Source organism: Austrofundulus limnaeus, unplaced genomic scaffold, assembly GCF_001266775.1.
Source record: "Austrofundulus limnaeus strain Quisiro unplaced genomic scaffold, Austrofundulus_limnaeus-1.0 Scaffold474, whole genome shotgun sequence".
Classification (NCBI taxonomy): Eukaryota; Metazoa; Chordata; class Actinopteri; order Cyprinodontiformes; family Rivulidae; genus Austrofundulus; species Austrofundulus limnaeus.
Window position 1 is genome coordinate 226,997 of NW_013952876.1, and position 12,395 is coordinate 239,391.

A 12,395-nucleotide genomic window follows, 5' to 3' on the forward strand; every position below is an offset into this window, starting at 1 on the left:
AAGTACCACAGCTTCGCCAAAACGGAGCAAAACCTCCGTCTTTTACGCTCCACCAGCGTAAATTACTCAGCTTCACGTAGCCCCAAGCACGGCACACGATTTATAAGCTGACCCGTGACTCCCTCACGGAACAACAGGGCAAAACGCTTTCTGCTCGCGGCAGATTTACGCTGAATAAACAGCTTAGCTCCCTGTTAGCACAAGCAGTGCTATTTTCCACACAGCAGTGGATCAGACTTTATTTTGAGAAATCTGACAAGTTCTTTTCACATTCATGACCAGAGGGGAGGTTTCATTAATTCTGATTTCATTTCTGCAAGATCTTGTGGAACATGAGTTTTATGAGATTAAGCTGGTATTAATCTCATAAAGCAGGGTTCTTTACAGTGATGTATATTAGTCCCAGACGCACAAGGCAATAAGGCTGTGGAACGAGACAAGATGACAAAACAAGTCACTTAAACAGTGATGAAGCAGAAAAACAGCCAGAGAGCTTATGAGTTAAAAAATAAAATCTGTGCTGTCATTAAATAAACTTCATTCAGTTGCTTAGGAAGAAAAATGACATTTGTTTTATAATTTACATTATAATCCCATCAATGCTCATGAAGCTTTGTTAAACTTTAAAGCTTGTAAACACTGACTTTCACTTCAAAGTTCATAAAAACAACTTCAGATCCTCAGTTCAACTGTCGGGGATGATTTTCTTTGTAATCTCTGACAAGCATTGTACATTTTTACTCCAACTTCCCTGAAGGTGAAACTGAGAGAGACAACAGAAAATAATCTTACAAAAGCACAAAAATGTCGAAGCAAAGTAGGTTTATTTCATTAGATGTAAAGGATTTAGATCCAGAGGACCACATTCACCCTTCTGCTGATGGCTGGACGGGATTATCTAAAATCTAAATTTTATATAAGCTCTAAATTAATTTTGGATTTGATGTAAAAAGTAGACGATGCACCTGACAAACCTGTGACCTCTTCTCATAACCGAGGCCTCAGGTGTCATTTTTGACTCTCTCATGGAAATGATTTACCAATAATGCAGAAACACGTTGGAATAAGTGCACAGAAAATCTGGTCGTCAAAATGATTTAATTCTGAGCGGCAAACAAACAGAACTCAATCAGGAAATCTGTCGGCTTGTGGCTGCCTTCGTCAGCAGAAACAGCCAGTAATATAACATTGTGTTAACACCATGTGACAGTTTACAACCAATCACAGATCGACGAATGTACTGCCCAGCCAATCACAGAGCTCTCAGCTCAAAGAGTTTCTTATTAAACAAGAGAGGTCAATCCCTCGCTGGAGTCCTGTTGTCTGGGCCGAAACAGATTAACAGCCGAAAACTGGTTATAATAAGATATGGTTACTGGACAGTGTCAAGGTAGAACAGATATACATAATTAATCCATAACAGACTCAAAGGCAGCCAAAGCTTCAGTCCAGCTAACCACAAAGTTATCTTCACGCACCAATAAATATGATTTTTCACTCCACGAATGCTATCTGCTAAACAATAACCTTAGCTCTGCTAATGCTAATCCACTAAACTGATAAAATTAGTAGGCTAACGCTAACCTTTAAAACAACTGTCCTGTTTAAATATTGTGAAGTGTTATTTTAATTCTTTTTGATGATTTAGTTTGTAGTTTACTTGCTGCACAGACTGAGTTTGACTCATTTTGCACGAGTCTGTCATGACTGTTTCCTGTAATTTTGAATGTTTCTGCACAGTAATTTGCTTTTACTTTCATTTTTTATCTAATTTCACTTTGATAGTCCGGTACAGTAATTATTCTTCTTATTTTTATTTTTATATATGTTATTTTTTATTTTTACTGTCTTTAATTCTATTATTTTTGCTGCTAATTCTATTATTTTTTCCCTGTATGTACATGCTGCTGCTACCATACTTGAATTTCCCAAGCGTGGGACAATAAAGACTGTTTCTATTTTTCTATTCTGTTTCTAAAGATGCTACATGCTGCACTTGCTGAGTCTTACATGTCCAGCACAGCTTGTAAGAGGGGACAGTTTTTATTTCATTTGGGATAAACGGTATAAAAGTTTTAAACCTATGAATTGTTAGTAGCAGTGTCAGTGGATGAACACAGCAGGGTGAGATCTGACTGCAGAACAGAAACTGACTGATTGACCTTTTTAGGATCAAAGTCAGTATTTTGCGATGCATTGTGGTCTAGATATGCCTACTTCTGGTCTAAAACAGTGTTTGTGTATATTTCTGCTGAGCTCAGCAGTTATTCTGACATCTGGGAACACTACACGCTGAGAACATTAACACAACTGAGAACTTATATATAAATCTTTGTATTGTTGCCTTTTTTATTTTTGCAATTGTCATTTTCTCATTTTTAAAAACAACAAAAAATAATAATAAAGAAGCATTGAATTTTTTTTTTCATTTTATTTTGAAAGGAAAAACTTCCTCTCTGACCTGATCAATTAAAGATCAACTGAAACTTCTTGATTTCTCTTTGTGCCTCCGTCCGGCTCCATGTTCAGCTCTGTGCTCTGCTTGTTTTCTACGTGTTTCTCTGGAGCAAATATTGCAAAGTTAATGTGACACAATGAATTTTTCAGCAGGGTTCTCCCCCACCACACACACACACACACACACACACACACACACACACACACACACACACACACACACACACACACACACACCACCCATTAGATGGCGGAGCTGTACGGAAACACAACACAAACACACACACAGCTCCACGCTGCAGGAAGCAGGACAGAAAGATGCTTCAGACTCAGCTTCCTTTCCACCACAGAGCGACTGATCTGTTTGCTGATGGATTCAGGCCACGTGCGTTTGATCAGGTCCAGAGGACTCGTGAGGTTTAAAGACAAGTGTAGACAAAATGAGGACAAAGTGAGAGATAAACTGAACAACAATCGTCTCTATTTATACAGTATTGGGAAGCAGGGGTTAGAAGAGGACAAAGTTTTTATTCTTTTCTGTTAACTGCCAAAGAAGCTTTTTGGCCTTAGCTGAGAGGTTTTATGATGAAATATTCCTAAATCCATAACAGAGGCATGCATTGATCTACTGGCAACACCCAGCTGGCTTCAGAGATCTTAATATTGATCCAACCTCCAGCCTGCACATCACACAGCACTCAAAAACAAAGTCATTCCACTCTGAACGAGCAGGAAGAGGAAGTGTTATTGTCTCACTCAACTGCACAGCCCAGAGAGCTACGCTGCAGCTAGCATGTTTCATCCACTTACCTGCACTACGTCTATAATTAGCTTTTTATGGAAGCGTCAATAGAAATGGACTCATTAAAGCTTTCTTAGAAATGCAAACTCTGCTTTATGTTTCCAGAAAACAAATATGGCTCAAAATGAGAGTGGAACAAAAATAAATATATATCACAACTCAACACAGCTTTTCTTCCCGTCGTGATTGACTTTTTTCAACTATAGATTCTGTGGTTATTTGGTAAAAACTTACAGTTCAAAGGTGAACAGTTTCCAGTTAAACAGCAATTAGTTCAGTTTCAAACAAAAATAAATATATTGAGAAAATTAGATTTGTTTCATAACTACGGAAGCTGAGAGCTGACGTTTTCCTCTGACAATTTTTTCCCACGGTTTCCCCCAAACTACACGTGATGACGACATATCATGTCGATGAAGTTTCCTACATCATGACACAGGCTGAAACTACAGTTTGTTTTCTACAGATAACACAGCTTCATCATCCTGCTTCTATAAAACACTTCATCAGTCAGCAGCTGAGGAGAACAAGCCAAAACAAAATCAATCACTTCCTAAACTTCACCCGTCAACCGGGGTTACAGTTTGTCCAGTTTGGTTGTTTCTGTTAAATATAAATATTAATATTGATATAATTAAAAGTTGGCAGAAGCTAACACTAGAAGATAATCCTAACCACTAGTAGAGTTGGGTATAATCGTATCGTGTCCAATTAATCGTCAGAAAAACATTGATTTTTTTTTGCACTTGATGATTAATACGATTAATGCCAGCAGTCAGTCAGCTCGGTGCTCCTCTCCACTTCAAATATGACGAACATTTAAAAAAGTTCTGTAATTTATTTATCTATCAACACAATTTAAAATTTGACGTACAGCCTGAAGTCTGTAATTTTGACACAGTTTGGAACAGATTTTTACAAAGAGCAAATCTTTCCCATTACATTGGTCATATGACCAGGACATGAGGGTGTCCAGGGGATTAATTGTCAAATTAATCGTTATCGGCTAAATACCACAATTTATCGTGATTAATTTTTTTGCCAATATTGCCCAACCCTAGCCGCTAGGATGACCGTTATTCAGGCAGCTTCATGTCTTCATCTTTTTCCAGCTGAAGACATTTTTCAAAGTTGGTGAAAATGCTAATCAGACAAAAAAGAAATTAGTATTAGTGAAACCACGCCCACCATTGGTCACAATAATGTTAGTAAATAAAGTATGTGTTAAAATGGAACTCACGTACTGTTTACATACAAACAATCTGTGGAAACATTGGAGATTCTCTGGTGTTGATTGTAGAAAAGATACGTGTTCAGAAAGTAATGCTGTTCTTGTTGAAGCAGCTGTAGATTCCATGCCAGGCCACTAGGTGGCGCTGTGGTTTTTGCATTTCAACATCAGTGTGAGCCCAGACAATAGCCTATGGCTGTGTCCAAAACAACCGGCCAGGTCCTCCGAAGGCCGAATTTGTCGGCCGCATACGTCACAGCGCAGCGACGAAGGCCGTCCCAAACCGAAGACTCCTCCGATGCGGCCGACAAATACGTCCTTCCTTTTCCTCGATTTGAAGGACAGGTCTGATGGATCCTTCCCGGCCCAGCATATCCCATAATGCATTGNGGTCTGATGGATCCTTCCCGGCCCAGCATATCCCATAATGCATTGCGGCCCGACCGGAGATTTTTTTAAGCTAGTAATGGCGGACGAAGCGAGAGAAAAGAATGTTTTAAATAAAAAAAAATATGGCGATATAAAAATTAAACAAATTTAGCGGTTGTAATTCTAATACTTTTATCATTTGTATGGACATGTTTTTAAATGTTATTTTTATCATATAAAAAACGCGAAATAAACATGCACCTACAACGGGTCAATTAGTTCTTCAAATGTTACCTTTAAGTTAATTTTATTATTTTGTGATATTAATAATGCTAATATGTTGATATTTTTCTAATTTTGATCTATTTTTGCTTCTGTTTAGCATCGTCGTGGTTGCTAGGTGACATGACGTACGCCGGGGTAAGYAMGGGAGGCTAGACCGTCCAAATTCACAGCCTCTTTTTTTCCGGTCTTCCCGGTCTACCAAGGACCCGGCCCGCTGCGACCGGGTAGTCTGGGTCCTCCGGAGGACCCGGCCTGTTGTTTTGGACACAGCCTATATGCCACGGTCATTAATGARGTATTTCTGGTAAAATTCTTGTCACGCTCCTCCCTTCCACTTCCTGCTTACTGCCTATGTTTTTAGCGTTAGCTGCTAGTACTAGTCTGTGAAAAAGTCACAAAAGTTAAAGCATCTGTGATCTACTGGTATAAAACATGAGTTCTGTTGTGTAACACTGTGTCCACTAACCAGCAGGTACGATCCAGTAGTTAGTTTTTATCCTTTTTCCTCTTGATGAGGAGGAAAGGTAGCATTACAGGGAAAACTTATCTTTAAAAGCTCACGCTTGTGTTTGTAATCAGCATTTCTAACCTGAGGATATTCAAGAGCCAGCATCAGAAATGAGAAGACGGAGGTTACAAAAGAGAAATGTACATTTATCCCCTTTTACTGCCAAGACCAGAGAGGAAACACCTCCTCACAGCTAGCAGGAAGCTAACACAGCAGCTGATACAAAGGTAGATGTGTGTGTGTGTGTGTGTGTGTGCGTGCGTGCGTGCGTGCGTGCGTGCGTGCGTGCGTGCGTGCGCTTGTGTTATGCAGAGTATAAAATGGTTTTAGGCAAATTTGTCATGAGTTTTATGCAAAAGTAAAACCTTGTTAGAGTGTATATTACAGCGTAAACACCCCGCCCCCCCCGAGAGCAGCAGAACCTCCTCCTGATAATCATTGTGTTTTCAGTTCACTAACGTCGGGGAAAACGATCCAAACCATACAAGTAGCCCATCAATTTAAAGCCCAGATTCTGCTCTTTCCAACAATATAAGTGTCACAGCTCTACGTGACCCCCCACCCCCCCGCCGCACCGAAATGGCCAAAACAGAAGCAGAAGGAGGTTCTTAAAGAGACAGAGGCCAATTTCAAGGCATTTAGAAGAGGAAGTGATGAGAAGATAAGTTTAATTTCTATTTAAACATAAAAACAGCATTTTAATAACAGCTAAAGGTGACATAGATACTTTATTATGGTATAGTATTTAAATATATGCCTGAGAAACACATAATATTGGCCCTTTAAAGCAGTGACACTGCTCCTCTCTGTTTTACCTCAGAATGAAATTAATGCAACACAAGTTTTTATAACTTGTCCTGAAGGAGTTTAGTGCAGCTTTATTAGAAAAAAGGATCTCAGCTGGATGGTAGTTTAGTGGTGCCTTATTTTTAAAAAAGTAATAAATTATATGAGTTTCTGTGCATTCGGTGGCTCCTGGCAGCCATCATCATGTACCATCATTTGGCTCCAGATAAATCTTGACACCAGCAGCTGGCTGACAGTCTGTGAGCACAAGGAGACAGGATGATGAGGAAGAAGAGGAGGAGGAAGAGGGGGCAAGTGTAAGACATGATTTTAGAAACCAGTTTGGACTCAAGCCTAACTTATATTTCATTCCATCTACAGAATCCCTTCCCTCAGCTCCTTTTCTTCTAGGTTCATTAGTTTCTCAGCCAATAGGATGTTACTGTCACCCAGGTGGAAATAAAGATTTTTAATTGTTGCTGTGTGTGAGTTCATCTGTCTGTTAGTAAAATGTCTGATGAACCAGTGGAGATGTTGATTAAATTGTCTGCTCACATTAACAAGATGGCCACCACAGCTAATCAACCTTAACCAACACAAAACTGGCAGTAACTCTGTCAGTTTGACAAATATTGAGCTAAAATTTAATGTGGCAGTGTCTGAGAGTCTGACTTAAAGTCTTTTATGAGTTTTGACCAGAACGGCTACAACTTCTGTTAAAAAACCTGACAGAAGAAACAACATGAATAATCTTTTAACATCATAATGTGAGACCAACTTTTTAAAACTGGTTCAAAATTAAATCATCACTGATTAATATTTGGTACTTTGCGATTAGTGAGTTATATATAAGTCATTATGATGCAAAAGCTAATGCTGAGCTAATGCTAATGTGGCTCCAACCCTAATGTGGAGCTAACACAAAGCTAATGCTAACACAAGGAACTTGTTTAATTAGGTCAGGGGTCTGCAACCTGCGGTTCTGGGGCCACATGTGGCTCCTTGGTCCCTCTGCAGTGGCTCTTTGAAAATGTGACCAAATATAACTTAATAATTTTTTTTAGTTTTTCTATACCCACAACAGAAATCAGTTTGTATACTAATACAAAAAGTAAAACGTTAGCTCATGCTAGCCTGTTGTTTACTTAAATAATCCAATTTCTTTCTATAATCTTTCTCTCAAATCCATCAGAATTACCTTTAAATAATTTGAAGACTACATAATAACAAGAATTTAAAAAAATGTCTGAATAATTCAGTTGTACTCGTTTTTATGAAATTCAGTATAAACTATACGTTTTTTCTTGTTTAAATGAATATGGTCTTTTTATTTGTCCTGATGTGTATAATTTAAAAAATGTTAAGATATTTTTAGTTTTTTAACGTCTCCTCCACTGACCGTAAAGTTTCCCGAAAAGGCCTCGAAAAGGCCCACAGACCACTACTTGCTAATCACAGTTGTAGCTTGTTTTGCGGCTCCGGACACATTTTATTTGTGAAACTAGGAGCACAAATGTCTCTTTTGATCGTAAAGGTTGCAGACCTCAGAATTAGGTGAAGCACAATAAACTAGGAATATCAGAAAATGTGAGGTGGGGTGGGGGGGGAGGGTTCTGCAGTGTGGGTGGAGTTTGGGAAAGACATGAGTGAATATTAGTCCTAACTCAAGGAAGGTAGATGGCAGCATGATGGATCAGTGGTTAGCACTGATGCCTCACAGCAAGAAGGTCCTGGGTTCAATCCCTGGTTCGGAGCTGGGTCTTTATTTGTAGGGTGTGCATGTTTGTGCTTGTGTGGGTTTTCTCTGGGGTCTCTGGTTTCCCCCACCAAACAAAAACATGTACAGTAGGTGGTCTTCCTCCTTTGCAAAAGAGATCTTTGATTTCATTTGGATTTACTGGTTAAATGAAAGTTAAATCAATAAAATAAGAGTTGCACCAAATTTGAAGTTGATCAACTTTAGTATTTAGTATTACTTCATATTTTAACTTCCCCCAGTCAATCCAACCACTCACAGTTTTGAACAAGCTCCGCCCACACAGCCAAGAAGCTCCACCTATGTACTGCAGAGACCCCTTCTTAGAAAATGCAGACAGATTTAGAGTCAAACGTGCAGGTGCAATTGTCATCTATCATATTAATTGTTATTGGCTAAATGCTACAATTAATCATGATTATATTTTTGACAATATTACCCAGCCCTAGAGTTGCCTTCATCCAGTAAATAGAACTATCCCTTTAGCATACAGTGACACAATTTTATTTTACAAATCACAAATGAGAAACCAGAGTTTTAAACAAGCTTTACACTCCTCCATGCTGTGAATGTGTGTCTTTCTGGGGACACAAGCTCTGATCTGTGCTGCTGTTGTGTTTTGGGAGTCAGCTCAGAAATGTGGAGCCAGAACAACGAAGGGAAGCAGCTTACAGATAGAAAGTGACAGAAAGTGAGAACAGAAAAGGACTGGATGTTGTGTGCAGACACACACACCACACACACACACACACACACTGACTGAGCTCCACTTCCTGTCATGAAGCACCAAAGAACCGTTCGGTCCAAACAGATTCAACTGATGATAATCTGCTTTAAGATACAAATATTAGAACATAAAGACGTTGTTCTGATGATGAAACTGTCGCACAGCGAGCTCCACGCCCAGCAGCCCCCGGCCCTGAATCAGGTCAGCTCAGCGCCACACGTTTTTATTATGCATGGCCTGCTGGGGAGATGACAAGAGGCATCCTGCTCCCACCACAGGAAGGCCTGGTCCTGTCTGCAGCGTCTGCAGGTGCAGGAACGTCCTTCAGCATCCTTCAACACAGACTGAGCTGCTTCTTCTTCGCTTACCTTCACTTAGTAGGCTATTTATGTACATTGTGTTTATTTAGTGTGTCTCCAGATGTGTGTGTGTGCATTATGCATTTCTTTAAGTGTGTGTGTTTTCCATTGAGGACAGAATTAAGAGTCTCTGAGGACAACGTAATCAGATTTTCTCCCCTAAAGGAAGACAAGTCATTAATTCACTGCTTTATGAGGCTCATTTGACTTAAAGCTGTTTGACTCATTTTGTTTTAGACCAGATACTGGAATTCTGCTTTTATTTATTTATTTATTTATTTATTTATTTGATTTATTTACCGGTACTTATTTATTTAATCAATTATTTGTTTATTTGTTAGTTTATTTACTTATTTTATTTATTTATTTATTTTATTTACTTATTTTATTTATTTATTTATTTATTTTATTTTACCTGAGATTATAGCTGATTTAATCTAACTTGGCTTTATTTTATTTATTGGGAGATAAATAGCCTCTTAAATGTTGCTTTTATATTTTGTTCACATCTTTGTACTTTTAAAAACAACAAAGAAACATTTATTTGAGCCGATGTTTAGAATATTAAACCGAACTTGTTTTTGTGTGTGAATTTCTGTCGGTTCTTTTTTTATTATTTAAACTTACTTTTGTCATCTTTATAAACTTTAATTCATGTAAATCTGTCATTTTCTATTTACAGTGTAATTATTAATAAAAGTTATTGCTTTCTGTTTGTAGGAGTGGGTTTTTCAAAATATTATGAACAGTTAATATCTTACCTGTTGCAGATGGTGCAATTTACCAACATTCAAAACATTTAAAAATATAGTCTGAGAATTATTTTGCTAGTTTTTACTTACATTTAAATGTTAAATGTTATGTCTAAATGTTACATTATAAATCTAAATATTAAATGTTGCAGCTAAACGATAAAGCTTACATGTAAGAAGTTTTGAATGGACACTGTTGCAGCTTTTGCTGTGTCGTACCGCAGCAAAAACAAATGCCAACGCTGCTTAAGATTACATTTAAAATGTAAATTCAAAATGTGTTCATTGAAAACAGTGTGGATGGTAGCTGTGGTCCTGCAGTTTGAGCTGCAGCACAGACACTGGCTGGATTTTTTGTAGGGAAGCTTTAGCAGCATTAGCACGGTTAGCAGTGTTAGCAGCATTAGCACGGTTAGCAGTGTTAGCAGCATTAGCATGGTTAGCAGTGTTAGCAGCATTAGCACGGTTAGCAGTGTTAGCATTTGCTTTCGTCACAGGTGATGATGTCATAATAAAAGCTTTGTGTTGTCACTGCTCGAGCTTATTTGTGCACTAAAATATATCCAGATTACCAGTTAATGTGCTCGATTTAGATAAAATACTTGAAATAATTATTTACATCCTTACATCCTTTGATTAAAAGGTGTGCTGAATTATGTTCTGTAAATGGTTTTAATCTGACTTATATACATTCTGATATTAATAAAATAAGTATTATGATGAGTACATATTTCTTTAAATGAAGTTATGGACCTCAATGGACTTTTAAAGACAATGTTGCATCATCTCATGTCCGTTTCATTTTTTTCCTTGAAAAAATAAATCCACATCTGTTACAAACTTTCCATTTTCTATGAATCGTTGCAGGTTTAATTTAATTAAATCCACTCTAACAGTCTAGCAAAATGCTACAAACAAAGAAAGCTCGCTGGACAGTAATTTGTTTTAGTACACGCACCAACAGAGGCTGCGCTCCATTCTAAAATACTTCAATGTCAGCTTTATCATTTAGCTGCAACATTTACATTTAACTTATATTTAGATTTACACATTTAGATTTAGAGTTTAACAATTAAATTCAGCGTTTGGTAAAAATGAGAAAATGTAAAGAACAGTAAGATAAACATTCTGGACGTTTTAAAACGAGGATTTTCTTCAGAACATGAGCTGAATAATAAAAATGTGTTAGTGACATGATGCACATGTCCACCTGAGGAGGTGAATCAGCCCGATCAGGACAGGACCGACCACACCAACATTAGTGTGGGGCAGAGGGGTAAACTGTGACCCAGCTGGCCTGTGTGCAGGCGGAGCTGTTTGCCACATGGGTGCAGATAAATGTTTTTGTTGTTTTGTTTGGACCGGCCTCTGAGCTGCTCCACTTCACATGGAACAGCTAAAAAATATCTAAAATGCTGTAAAATCAACCAATCAGTGACTGAAGAGGTGGATTTAACACCTGCCCGTCATAAACTGGAGCCTCTTCCTGTTGATGACATCATTTCTCCTGCATGGCTGACAGGATGGAGAAGTTTCAGTTTTATTAACCGTCCATGAGGGTCAGACCTCAGACTTAATGAGAGGAGGTCCAGAACATCAGATTTTACTCTTAAACCTTCAAATTCAAACATTTGATTTCTGATGCTCTGATTTACACACCATGCCTTTAGACACCTGCTCCATGTCTGCAAGGTGGGAGATTTTCAGCGCCTCATTTAGCCAAATGAGAAGCAGAAATCCCTGCAGGCTCTGAGCTCTGGAGCAGGACAACAATGATGCTCACACTTTAGAAACTCCATATTGTGTCTGTTGGAAACAGGTTTTATCTCGCAGCGACATGAGGACAGGGTGTTTCTGCATCATTCCGCTGCTGCTGACAGAAATAAAAGAATCAGTTTCTCTCTGCCTCCTCTCATCCTTCATCCTCTGAGGTCCAGGACGGACGGGACGCGTCACGGCTCTGGCTCTGCGGGCTTTCAGAGGACCAACGCGGGCTTACTCACCTCCAACGATGATGGCGAGGAGAGCCAGCAGCGCAGGCGGCGGCAGCAGCGCAGGCGGCCGGCCGTCCATCGTTATTCGAGCCCGGAGAGGTGTCCACCACCCGGAGGCCGAGCGCACCCGCAGAGTCAGCTCTCGTTCTCTTTCTCACACGCGCGCGCGCTCACCTTCCCCCTGTCCGTCTCTGGCTACCTGGCATGGTGACGTCAGGGCTTCCTGTCGCTCCCGCGCCTGATGCGGGAGGAGGGAGGAGGAGGAGGAGGAGGATGCGGTCGGTGGAGGAGCCAGGTGCTGCTGCTGCTCGGTGATGGTGCCGCTCCGCGATGCGCCGGGGACTCACAGGAGGGAGGGAGGGAGGGGGC

At 39.4% G+C, this 12,395-nt stretch overlaps 1 protein-coding gene across 1 annotated transcript in view; it reads right to left on the reverse strand.

The window, feature by feature from the left end:
- Positions 1-12,367, reverse strand: part of chrnb2 (cholinergic receptor, nicotinic, beta 2) — a 29,059-nt gene extending 16,692 nt beyond the window's left edge. The window contains exon 1 of the mRNA XM_014025429.1: positions 12,036-12,367. Coding sequence (XP_013880883.1) covers positions 12,036-12,105 — 70 coding nt within the window. The 5' untranslated portion in view covers positions 12,106-12,367. The remainder of the gene's footprint in view (positions 1-12,035) is intronic.
- Positions 12,368-12,395: the final 28 nt, after the last annotated feature.